General features: G+C 32.3%; 1 protein-coding gene across 1 annotated transcript in view; it reads right to left on the minus strand.

Moving 5' to 3' along the window:
- Window positions 1-13,927, minus strand: part of LRP1B (LDL receptor related protein 1B) — a 1,899,171-nt gene that overhangs the window by 243,610 nt on the left and 1,641,634 nt on the right. Inside the window, exons 59-60 of the mRNA XM_024243817.3 lie at window positions 12,468-12,649; window positions 2,261-2,460 (exon numbers count right to left, since the gene is read on the minus strand). Coding sequence (XP_024099585.3) covers window positions 2,261-2,460; window positions 12,468-12,649 — 382 coding nt within the window. The remainder of the gene's footprint in view (window positions 1-2,260; window positions 2,461-12,467; window positions 12,650-13,927) is intronic.

Consider the following 13,927-nt stretch of genomic DNA (forward strand, 5'->3'; position numbering starts at 1 on the left):
TGGCATGTCTCATCGTTCTGGTTAGCTCAGATTTCAGTTTTAAGAAATATAATAAATGAGAAAAATAATATTGGTCTGGTTTAAAAAAAAGTGGCTAGTGATAAAGTAACACAAAAGTTATTGACATAAATGTCTCATTTTCCACCTGCAAATAAACAACTAGGAAACCATAGCATCCTTCGTCTTTATGGGGCAAATGCAAGTAGAAGAATCCATTTCCACTTTATAAACATGGCAAATTAATGGCTCTTTCTTTCGTTGATGGTAGAGTTGGCATAATTCAGGCTGGCTCCAATTAGTACCTCATTAGTAACTACCAGATAATTATTGGCCTGCGCTCAGATATTGGCAGATGCCTGATAAGGCACTTAATGAATTTTTCACTAGTCTTTCTGAGAAAACCTTCAGGAGAAAATATTCTGAAGGCTGCAGCTCTACTTTTCTTCCCATTTAAGTCTTGATGCATTTTCAAAATCAAGTTTGAAATTTTTAATAACATCTTACTAGACTATCTTTCAGCCAAATATTTTACTATTTAATACATTTAGTACCATTTCTACCTGTTACACATGTCTCTCTATCCAAAGTCACCACCAGTATTATGACTGTCACTTTAACATGCACTTAATTTTGTATTAAGGTTATCAAAGCATTAGTCACTACATAAGTGACATGATTTTTTAATAATAAGTAGAAGATGAAGTCAATAGTTTCTAATAGATCTAATATTTTTTCACAATTTTAGCTATTCAGGCTTCAAAGACTCAAATGAAAGACAAATATTTAATGCTGCAGTGTTTTTAGTCATCTACCTAATAACAATATATATATAAATTTTGTTGTAGAATGAAATTTTAACACAAAGTAATACATATACAACCACCTAGCACTTTATATGGAGGCTAAAAATGAAAAGGTTTATGGTTACATAGGAAAAATATTGATTGTCACAATAAAACTTTCAACTATGCAACCCAAGAATGAGGCAGAACATTTCATTATTGATTCTTTGGGGGAGATACAACTTTTAAATGCTAGGTGTAATTTCAATCTGTCAACATTCCTTTTGCTGTAATTAAAATCCTAAAGTGTTCTTTATTTTTCACTTAAATTGCATCCTGATGAGTTTTTTATCTCTATAACTGGAATGTCAACACCTAAGTAAGTGACTCATCCAGCTACACTCTTTGTATTACAATGTTCTTACCCTTAAGAAAGTGCCTCTAAAAACTTCCTGTCAACATTACTAGTTAGAAGGATGAAAAGATGTATTTGTTTAAACATCAACTGACAGGAATATAGGTAAAATTATTAAGTGGTGTAACTTTGGTGCCTTTTACCTTTTTTCTTTTTAAACTCATTGCTTTATTCCACACTGGAACACACTGGTAGAGTATTACTTGATAATTAAGAATAATCCTCTCTTCCTTACCATTTCTCGTCCTTCCCTCCTCCAGGGGTTTTTTTGTCTTAAGCTTAATGCCAGAGAAGGAAGTTACTTGATAAGCTAAACTGAATTAACATGTAGACTTTATTTGGGACCTCGCTTTGAAACTCTTATTTTAAGTGATGTTTGCAGATGTAAACCCCTGATAGCAAAGGTGACACTAGGTTAGGGAAGATCAATAAAAATTCATCTATTTGTTCAGGAAAAAATCTAATTCTTAAAAAGCTACCTGTTACCTAAAACTTTTTGATGTAATTTGAGTCATTTGTGGCTTCTGCTATATCCATGTCATGTTTAACTATACGTGACATCTTCTCTGTTATGTCTTTGTCTGTTGCTATTTTGTATGTTAATTATTGTTGCTGCTGTGATTAGGTAACAATAACTTTAGTCATGCACATAGCTTAACTGATAACTTATAAAACTATACTTTTACTCAGTTTTTTAAGAAAATTGAAATCCTAGCAGATTGCAGTAATAGTCTCATATTTACAAGCAAATAACCTTCTATTTCAATTCAGTTGGGATGTATGTGAATATTGATTTATAAAACTACTGCTCATTTACTAGAAAATCTATTTAGAAAAATACATTTCAAGAAAACATTGATGGTGTAAAATATCTTATGCATAACATATAATTTTTGAATAAATATATCTAATTCTAACTTACCAATATTTTTATAAAGAAGTATAATAATGTAACCTTAAATTAAATGTTTTATGAGAGAAAGCATATAAAATAAATATATATTTTTAAATAAATATTTTATGACTTGGTAAAACACTAGAATATTTGTGCTACTGGACCAACCTTTGTGTCTATGAGATCCATCCATGTTGCTAAATTCAATGTGATTTTCATCGGCCCAGTAGAGTCTACGATTAACATAATCTATTGTTAGTGCCATAGGTCTAGAAATCTTGGTTTCTATGACAACACTCTGATTGGTTCCATCCATTCCAACACGGCCAATATGAGGATACTCGCAGCAGTCAATCCAATACAAATATCTAGGAAAGAAAATCAATAACGATTTTGTTTACAGATTCTCTGGGAGCAAAACAACAAACAATATATTACTTTTTTGCTCAACTGTTCCCACATTAATTCTTCCCATTTTTCTGAATTGCAGCTTTTAAGAAACATCCTTTGATGCAAAATTTCTTATAGTGTTTTATTACACATCTAGTATGATTTGAAATATTCTTATAACTTTAAACATATGTTTATTTTAGAACACAAACTCATATATAACAATATTATATAAGTGTTAACCAATTATAGATGTTCGAAACTAATATATGTAAACTTTCAAAAGATACCTATCAATGTTGAAGGAATACAATTATCACTATATATACTTTTTCTTTTGGTGTGTTATCTACGAAAAATTCAAAAGGAATTATGGAGACGCACATTTTATTTCCTTAATATACATTGTTAAATATGGTATCCACTAACCAATTATAACTGTTTAAATTTAAACTAAGCAAAATAAAATTAAATGAAATGAACTGTATTGCTCCTTGGTCACACGAGTCACATTTCAAGTGCTCAGTAACCATGTGTGTCTAGTGGCCATCATATCTAACAGCATAAATATGGAGCACTTCCATTATCACAGAAAGTTCTACTGGACAGCAGTGATTTACATTATGTTCTAGATAGGACAGTTCAGAAAGTGGCGGAAAAAACAGTAAGTGAATTAAGTAATATTGATACTATATAATTAGGTTGAGTTCAGCATAAATATTACACCCAATAAAATGCAAATAACGTATAAGCGGCAGATTACTTAGACGTTTTTCTCTGTTTGATTAAGCCATTTGTTTTTTTCCTCAAAGTAAGAAAAATTACTTTATGTTTTAGATGTTTCCTTGTCTATATAAAGATTTGAGTTATAGGATCTTTAATGTTATTTTCACATTCCCACTCTGAAACTGAAGTCTATTAACACAAGTAGATTGTTCTCTATTTCATTCTTTCTTTTTGCCAGATATAATACTTAGCAATTAGTTCTTCAGATTTACAAGATTTGCATCAAAATAATTTGGTTTGAAAATATTTTATGATTGTAAAACCAGTAGATTCAATTTAAATCTAAAACATTCTTTAAAGAAATTTTTTCTCACAAATTCTGACAGACATAATTATGTTCAGATATTTTAACCACCTACTAAAAAGGAAAGAGTTTTCAGGACAAAAACCACTTATCAAATACAAAGCTAACCTAAAAAATCATTGTAAAGAACACACACAATATAGTGTTTTGACAATCATTTTCTTGATTTGCATAAAGGTATGGCTTATAAAGATAATACAAAAGTTATTTGATAGTCAAACTATTATTGAAGTACTAATGAAGTATGGTGCCTAAAAAAGAAGAAATATATTTCTGACAAAACCTAAACAAAAGGTGGAATGTTATGAACAGAGATTCAAAGAGCTCTGAAGGTCAAAATGTAAAATAAACTTGGGTCTGGTAACACTAAGTCAAGTTCACATAGGGCAATACTGGAATTCCTACCCCGTGTTTTTGTATATACATATTAACTTTAAACATACTTTGAAAATCTCAAATTATCAAGTAATACTAGATCCTAAGCCCCTCAAAAAATGATGCTATGCTTTTTAAAATCTTGAATTATTTTTGGTATAGTTTTCTTTTGAAAAGTGAACACGTCAGTGAAATACATCTTCTAAGAAAACATACAATTCAGTACTTTCTAATAAATTTATGGAGAAGTACCTTGTTGCCTCTACTAGGGATCATGACAGAAGAGATGCAAAAGAAGAAACTGAATCAGAAAGAAGTAAAAATAAAAAGATAGTTTACCTTGTTGAAATAAATCAGAACACTTCTCTTTGCCTTACTGACCTTGAATCTTGGGAATACTAACATATTAATTTTTGATTTATCTGAAATGTAATATATTTATTCCAGTTTCCCTCACGTTAGATATGATTAAATTTATTTGTGCTTCTATATACCATGTTATGTTTTTTAAGAATTGCATATAAGAAAATATAAATTAAAAGTAATAATTCAGTGATTTCTATAACATTAAAAATAACACATCCAAACTGGTTTAATGAGAGAGTGCCTTCATAGTTCTATTTAGCTACTCTACATGTAATTGTACTTGCAATTTAAATACCTCAAAAGTGAAAAAGGGTTTTTCTCCATTAAATTTGATCAGTACCTGTGATCAATGCTGTCAATAAAAGCACAGAAAATTATTGGATGTCAATAATAATGTTTCTTAAGTAAACTACAAATTTCAAGTGGTCTAACTTCCATATAATTGCAATTTTAAATTTTCATTTGTATTTTGAAATTTTTCATCTGGTAGTCTTACCATCATCATGAACCAAGACACCAAGAAGAGAAAAAACATATTATTTCATGAAGTCCAACATCTGTTACATCACACTCAATAAGTTTGGTAAGAGTTCCAGAACTGAAATTCTCTCCCCTGAATGAAAACCCTTTCTTACTGGGCCCAAATATACCTCTCCAAATTACTGCCCACTTATGAATTGTGTGAAATTTAGCTCAAGTCAGTTTTTCATTACAGTCTCACATTTTCACTTTTCAGCTAAGAAAACTTTTTTACTATGGAAGTACAAAAGAGTGAATAATAATTTTACCTAGATGGAGGAAGGCATGAAAAACTGTTGTGCTTACAAATAGTTCTTTGGAAAAAAAAAACTTATCTTCACAACCACCTTATAAATTTCTTGAGAAAAATGATGTTTTATTTCTTTCAGATTTTAGGACAAAGTATAACTTAATTTAGAATTTTTTTTTTTTTTTTGGTTTTGAGACAGAGTCTCGCTCTGTTGCCCAGGCTGGAGTACAGTGGCCTGATCTCGGCTCACTGCAACCTCCGCCTCCTGGGTTCATGCCATTCTCCTGCCTCAGCCTCCCAAGTAGCTGGGACTACAGGCGGCTGCCACCACGCTCAGCTAATTTTTTGTATTTTTAGTAGAGACGGGGTTTCACCGTGTTAGCCAGGACGGTCTCGATCTCCTGACCTTGTGATCCACCCGCCTGGGCCTCCCAAAGTGCTGGGATTACAAGCGTGAGCCACCGCCCCAATTTAGAATTTTAATTCTGGTTATTGAGGGTACTGGAGATCATATAGCTTAAAGCTTTCCCTGATAAAGTGATAACTGAGAATATAAAAGGTTATCTGCTTTGTGCATTATGATGGGGAAACTTGGAACAAGGACTCAGATTTCTAGATTTGTACACTGACTTCTCTTCTAACAAGCACTATATAGCATCTGAAGCAAAGAAACTCTAAAAACAGATTACATGGGCTCAGATCCCAGGTCCTCTCATTACTAGTTATGTGAACTTAGGAGCTTTAATTAGCCTTCCTGAGCTTGGATGCCTCATGTCTAAAAGAAGCAATTACAGTTTCTTCTCACAGGGTCACTGTGAGTATTAAATGAGAGAATATATGAAACAAATGTAGAACATTGATAAGTATGTAGCAAGTGTTCAGCAAATATTAGCTATTATTATTTTATCTGACTTAAATAGGAAATATGCATATTAATATATTTTTAGTTTAGTGATACTCTCCTACTAGACTACCTATTGCATCTGGATTGTATGTATCTTTGGACATGATTTGCCTTGATTTTATGTAAGTTATTACATGATTTGACTATTTAAGTATTCATCAAGCAGAAGAATATTATGGATAATACTCTACTACACTGAAGGAAAATGTTGTTCACCTGTACTCAGGTAAGCATGAGCCTTCATAAACACAGGATTTATTTTGTCTCTCGATAAGTGGTAGCTAACTTCTGATGGCTAGATATCATTTCCTTTCCATACTTATGCCCCATTGCTATACTTTTTTTTTTTCAAAATTGTCAATAAGATTGTGTTAAACATAATGGTAATTTTAACTTATGAAATGAAACACTTAAAAATTACCTATGTAAAAATGTATTATAATTAAAGCTAAAAATGACAACTGCAGTGAAAATGTTGAAAGAAGAGATCTAAATTGCACCCAGATAATATGCAATGTTTACCCCAATCTCATATGTAAAATTTCAGCCCCAAGTAGTACCTATTCTGTGAGATATAATGAAGTATAAGCACATAAAAGAATGTCTGCTTGTAACCATAACAATAGGCCCCTGTGATTTTCAGAATGTCTTTTATAGTTGAATATTATACATTGTATTTCTATAAAATTGATTAAATAGAAGTCTTTCTCAGCTTTTACTATTTTTTTTTTCCTGAATTCAAGTATTAAATTTGAAGAAGTTTTTTTCCTTCCACCTGCAATTATCTCTGACTTTGAATTATAAAATTAATCATTTATATTATTTCCCTGTGTGTTTTTGCCTGAATATGAGAATACTGAAATGAGCTGTTTGGATAGATTTTAAAAATTGGTTTAAAAAAGTTTTTCTTATGTGAATATACAGTTTAATGAAATATTTCTGTGTTCCTCTACAGAAATCAGAAACTGAATTTTCATCTTGGTCTGCCTTTCATTCCATCACAACAAAAGTTCCCTTATGACTCTTCTCTTTGAAACATGCTGGTTATTAACATACCAATGTATTGGTTTGTGCATAGGTGCAGGCACAAGGTCTCTGTAGCTATAACCTCATTCTCTGTGTACATCTAGTTACTCATTCATCAGTCTTCTTCAACAGTGAATTTAACAGTCTCCGTGTTAGGCACAAAAAATGATTTAAGACATGACCTTTGTGCTAAAGGAAATTACTTTCTAGATGGAGAGAAAGACATTTCAGCTAAAAACAGTCATATAATGTTAAACGTTCAATATGTGGTGACCAGTTAGGCACAATTAGAAAATGTTTTAGAGAGGAAGTAATATTTCTGCTCGTCTTCGAAAATTTGGTAGTTATTCCAACCATAGAAAACGGTGAAGGACATTCTAAAATATCAAGTTACAGAGGGTAAAATGTGTCTTTCTAAATTTATTTGCATTGTCATTATCCATACTGGCAATAATGGATATGAATACTGAGTGTCTTTCACATATTTTCATTAACATATATTTCAAATTCAAAACAGGGCCTACTATTTCCTTGTGGATTTCCTAACAGGCCTTTTTTTTTTTTTTTTTTTTTTTGAGACAGAGTCTCACTCTGTTGCCCAGGCTGGAGTAAAGTGGCATGCTCTCAGCTCACTGCAACCTCCACCTCCCTGGTTCAAGCAATTCTTCTGCCTCAGCCTCCTGAGTAGCTGGGATTACATGCCTGTGCCACCAAGCCTGGCTAACTAACTTTTGTATTTTTAGTAGAGATGGGGTTTCACCATGTTGGCCAGGCTGGTCCCAAACTCCTAACCTCAGGTGATCTGCCCACCTTGACCTCCCAAAGTCCTGGGATTACAGGCGTGAACCACCATGCCTGGCCTCTAACAGACTATTGTCAGAATTTTAGTAAAAGAAAATAAATGAAAGTATGTCTTTTAAAATAAGGCATGCTGGTAACTATCTAGGAAGCTTTTTTCATTTCCAAAAAACTTTTATCACCTGTACTAATTTTACCTTATTTTGAGAGAAAAAGTCTCACTCTGTCATGCAGGCTGGAGTGCAGTGGCACCATCTGGGCTCACTGCAACATCCACCTCCTGGGTTCAAGATATTCTTCTGCCTCAGCCTCCCGGGTAGCTAGGATTACAGGCCTGTGTCACCAGGCCCGGCTAATTTTTGTATTCTTAGTAGAGAGGGGGTTTCACTATGTTGGCCAGCTGGTCTCTAACTCCTGATTTCATGTGTTCTGCTCACCTAGGCCTCCCAAAGTACAGGGATTACAGGCATAAGCCACTGTGCCCAGCCCTTACCTGTCCTAATTTTAAATCTTTTAAAAAGGATAATAATTGTTACAATGGAAGAAACTACAGGATTTGGGGTTCTTTTTTTCCTTTATCCCTTTTTCAGATGTTTTTTGCACAACATGTTTATGATCCACAATTATTTTGTTCCTGGAAACTCTGACATGATGTAATAGGAAAAATCTGGGACCAAAGCCTGAAAACCGAATTAAATCCCCCGTGTAATATTTTATCACCTAAACGATTCTGAGAAAGTCACTTAGCCAGTTTCGTGGTTAAATGTGCCTATCTAAACTATAAGGAAAGTAATACAAATAATTCTATGTTTCTCAGAGACTCTGGATAAATAGTACATGCATCTGAAGTGATAAACTGATAAAGTTTTCTAATTCAAAAAATGCTATAGAAATGGTAGCCATCTTTATTATTATTATTATTATTATTATTATTTGGGAACTCCCAATCCCAATAGATCTACAAACTGATCGTTTCCCTTTCTTGTATTTTCCTCTTTTTCTGTGTTCCCATATTCTGGGGACAACTCCTCTACCTGTTTGCCAAAGACAGAAGCCTTGTAATGTTTGTTATTTGTTGTCATTTTGTGTTATGTTCTGACTTATTCCTAGCTTTCCTTTACTTTGTAAGTAAACTGGATCCATAATTACATATGCTTAATTTCTTCCAACTGTATAAGTTCCTTGTAATTTGTTGGATGTGCCACACTCTTCTGTGTGTCTGTTCTTTCCTAGAGAGACTGTTCTTTTTGCCAAAAATATCTCTTGCTCTGTAGAACACCACGTCACTCAGCTACTTCTTACTCTACGATTCTTGTTCAGGAAGCTTTCTGTGATCCCAGTCGAGACAGAAGCACTTCCCATTTTCTCTACCTTAAAAGTTATTGTATGGTATTGTGATTATTTAATCAGCTACCTACATACTAGACTGAAACATACTTGAAGACAGGGGACCATGCCTTTTATTTTAGACTGTAACATACTTGAAGACAAGGGACCGTGCCTTTTATTTTTATTCTCACTGCTACCAACAGTGCCAGATATATACTAAATATTCCAGAAATATGAGTTGAATAAACGAATGAGTGTATGTAATGTTTTCTGTTAATTAGGCATATCATACATTCACTTTAATGTTTATTATAATGGTCTTATGATTAACTAAAGTGACACCTTAATTATAGAAAAAGATAAAATGTGCAGCAGAGTTTTAACATATTTACATTCTCTATTCTGTTTTAAAATGCTTATACATATCCTGCATATGGGTAATTTTTATCAATATTGAATGTAAATTATTTCAATTACCCTAAATCAATAATAAATTAGAATACTCATTCCCACACTACACAAAATAACAGGAAGCTTAAGATAGAATTATAAGAAAAATTAGGATTTCAATTGGATTTAAATATAACAGCTAAGAAGATATTCTGTCTACTTGTATCTTCTTTATGTTCCTACTAAATACCATATCTAAAGTGATATTGTAATAGTTGACATACTATTATTAAAATGCAGAAAGGACCCCCAAGACATCTTCTAAAAGTATCATTGCTTTAATACATAGGACAGACTAATGATCTTCATTCTCCCTTAAACAAATTCTTACCTTTTCCTCACTAAATATCAGGACAGAAATCATACTTCTCAAGGAAACAGGAGTCACTAGTTTTGATATAATCAAAACATATGCAAGTCGCAATGGCAACCTGATATAAGAAGGTTCAATTGCATTTCTATTAATCCTAAATTTAAGCTTTCATTTTTTGAAGCAAGATTGCATAATATTTTATACAGTTATGGCATTTTCACCCTAGAGCTCATCTTATCAATGCTAAAATCAAAGTTGCCTGATTTTCTCACTCAGGGGAACTAGGAAAACAGCATGAACAAAAAGGTGTCATTAAATTTTATCCATTAAAATAGTTGTTTTTAATTGTTTCATAAAGAGATCCAACTTCTACCTTTTTCTTTGGTTATAATATGACGTATCTGTATCATAAGCCAAATATTATCCAAAAATGAAATCAATGGAGTCTTTCTTTTATAACATCTATAATAATTTTGTACTGTGCTATTTTAATTGACACTTTTAATGGATGGGTTTATGTTGATGATAACTTAAGGCTGCTTTCAGTTTATGAGGTAATAACTGTAACCTGGGAGAAATAAAACCTAAAGCTATTAATAGATTCAGCTGCATTCACTAGAATAGGACACAGTTTTTGCTTCATAAATAGAAAAGACCACAGACTGCTATTATCAAACCAGTAATGTTTCTTTCATTAGAAAGTGAAGCATCTTGAATAGCATGAAATGAGAAGCTAAGCCAGCCATATTGATTTTGAAGAAAAAAAAACAATTGTTCGGAGACTCAAATATATATATATATATATATACACACACACACACACACACGCACATATATATACACACACACACACACATATATATATATTTTTTTTTTGAGACACAGTCTCGGCCTGTCACCCAGGCTGGAATGCAGTGGCATGATCTCTGCTCACTGCAACCTCTGCCTCCTGGGCTCAAGCAATTCTCATGCCTCAGTCTCCAAAGTAGCTGGGATTACAGGTGTGCGCCACCATGCCTGGCTAATTTTTGTATTTTTAGTAGAGACGGGGTTTCGGCATGTTGGCCAGGCTGGTCTTGAACTCCTGACCTCAAGTGATCCATCCGCCTCGGCTGCCCAAAGTGCTGGAATTGCAGGCATGAGCCACCACACCCAGCTATCAAAAATCAAAAATAAACTTTCTTATAAAATATCCAAGAAATTGAAATATTCACATAATTAAGAATGAATAGATGATTGCCAAATTTAGTACATCTGGCCATTATTTCTTAAAACATACATATAAAGAGACTTTCTAGTGATTCTGTTTAAAATAAAATAAAATTGACACTCTTTGAACCTTCTGTTGCTATGGTAAATAAAATATTCAAAAAGATAAAATGATTACATAATTTTATAGTGAAAAGTTAAAATGAGCACATTACCTTGAAAACAAAAATACATGCACAGTACAAAGCTTCTCCTATTAGGTACTATTTTTACCTAAATTAGTGTATATAATTAAGTTAGTTATAAAATATACTATGACATGATTACTTTGCCAATTATAAACATGAGGGACCAAAAAAATTAACAGAGATACATTGACGAGAAGCAAAATCTAATTGTTGCATATGGTATGATAAAAGCTGTGGTTTGGTGAAATATGTGAATAAAATTAATTAATTTAAATTGCAGAAAATTTGGAGTACCAAAGTTATCCTAACACTTGCTACTGTGAATGTGTCCTATTTCAAAACATCAACCTTTCTTTAAATTTGTTGTTTTACCAAGTATGTTGAGTAGGTTGAACTTCTCCAAAGATCATTTTGGAGCATGTAATCACTCTAAATTACAGTGCAAAAAGTTGAAAAGTTATGTACACTCTACTGACCAAAACAACATAATTGAAAGTGAATTATAATGGTCATAATCCATAGAACTTTAGCAAACATACACCAGACAGCTTTGACACCTTCAGATGTATTCATCCCTCATCTGAAATCTCCAGCCTGCTGTCCTCGGTCCTTACTGTGACTTCTCTCCATTCTTGCAATGAAATGCAAATGAAACAGATCCACCACAAACTCTTCCCAATAGTCCCATTCAGCTTTTCATCTTGAAGGCACATGATAATGCACCCTGTCATTTATTATCCATGGATACTGCTTATGTCTCCTGGTATAAAGTGGTGCAGGGATTACATTGTCCATATTCGTGACTACCCCAACCACTGCACAACATCATCTAAGAATTTCTTCGTAGCCTGCCTTTCCTTCAAGATTTAAAGGCATTAAATCAGTGAAATCTGTATGTTTTATTCATTTCTACCATGGATTTATCAACTAGTTGGAAAATAGCTGTTTAAAACTTTAAAAAAATAGTTTCTGTAAAATTCAATCATGTTAATTTTATTCCTTTCATTGTGATAATCACATTACTGTTTTATTTTCTATCTCTAAGTGAGAATTTCTACACACTTACACGTTACATTGGATTTCCATGTTAATGATCTATAGAACTAGATTTACTACTATGAATGTAATCCAGTCTTAATCTTTAAGATTTTTAGCAGTTTTTACAAACCCAGCTCGAGGATCTAAAGACAAGTCTCTGGGAAACTTCAGCCTTTTGCTAACAAGTATAGTAGGGTACAAGCCATTGAGTTTGGATACTTCAATGATTCTTTTTTCTGTGTCAGACCAATAGAGGTTTTTTCCAATCCAATCGACAGCAAGTGCATTGGGGACCGCTGTGTTATGAACTACCTACAAAACAAGAATTTAAAAGGTTAACAGCGTAAATCCCTAGAATAAGAAGTGAGCAATTGCTTCTTGATTTTTACAGAGATATAGAATTCCATTTAAATGTAAAGAATGGAACTTAGATAAGAAGAGAATAATTGACCGCAATACAATTACTTACTTGTTTGTGAGAAATTACCTAATGTGTAATTAGGTCCCTAGAACTTACACATAGTTTTAAATAAAATGATTTTTAAAAAGTTGTTGGAGAGCTGCACATTTGTTGTTCTCATTTTTGTTAAAGTTTATCTATTCATCCTCTTAAAATTTGGGACAAAATTGTCACGCACATACACACACACACACACACACACACAAACTTAGAGATATTATTTTTCTTTAACCAGTTTGGAAGAGATAACAGTAGCATTCCTCACTCTCTCTACTGCTCTTGACCTATTTAGTTAACTACAAGGAGAGAAGAAAACACCAACGAGAAATAGGCATTATTTTGAACCTAGCTTAAGGGAGGTAACAATGTACACATTCAGCTGCTGTTATCAATTTTAATCCATGAATATACCAAATACAATATGAAATATAGTCTTTGCATGTATAAATATAATATATGTAAAATGACCAACAATTTTTGATCTATGTCGTTGGCATTCTGAATTCCCAGTACTTTTAGAAATAGGTCAAATAAACAAAACTTGAAGCTATATAGAAGCCAATAGTTACATAAAGACAATAAAATGCCAATAAAATTTTAAATTTATCTTTTTTCCTAATGCCATCAATAATAAAGATACAAATGAAAGTGGCAATATGCGCCTTTGTAACAATAAATGATATCAATCTCCTATACTTAAATGCAAGACATCTGTTTTTCTTTTACCCACCACATTTCAAATTTGGAAAATTGACATGGCTATTTAAATGAAAATCTGTGAATTAATAAATTTAAGGGAATAAAGATGTATTTTATCTTCACATAACCTTATGTAAATACATGATTTAAAGTAGTAATGGAATAGTAGTGGCAAGGCAGTAGAGAATACGCTTTCAAAAATAGTAAAGTATCTTCAAAAAATATAAAAGTAATTAAAATTTTTTAATGTATTGTAATAAAATATATGATCAAGTTTGAGTAATATAACCTTCACAGTTTTTAAACTAATTGGAAAATAAATTAAAAAACAAAAATCTCATCCGTTTATTTGTTCTATCTAACCATTGGGTTGGCTCAAATTAATCTGTCTATCACCATTATATACTGATTTTTTATTATATAAACCATTA

This window comes from Pongo abelii, chromosome 11 (assembly GCF_028885655.2).
Source record: "Pongo abelii isolate AG06213 chromosome 11, NHGRI_mPonAbe1-v2.0_pri, whole genome shotgun sequence".
In the NCBI taxonomy this organism is placed as follows: domain Eukaryota; kingdom Metazoa; phylum Chordata; class Mammalia; order Primates; family Hominidae; genus Pongo; species Pongo abelii.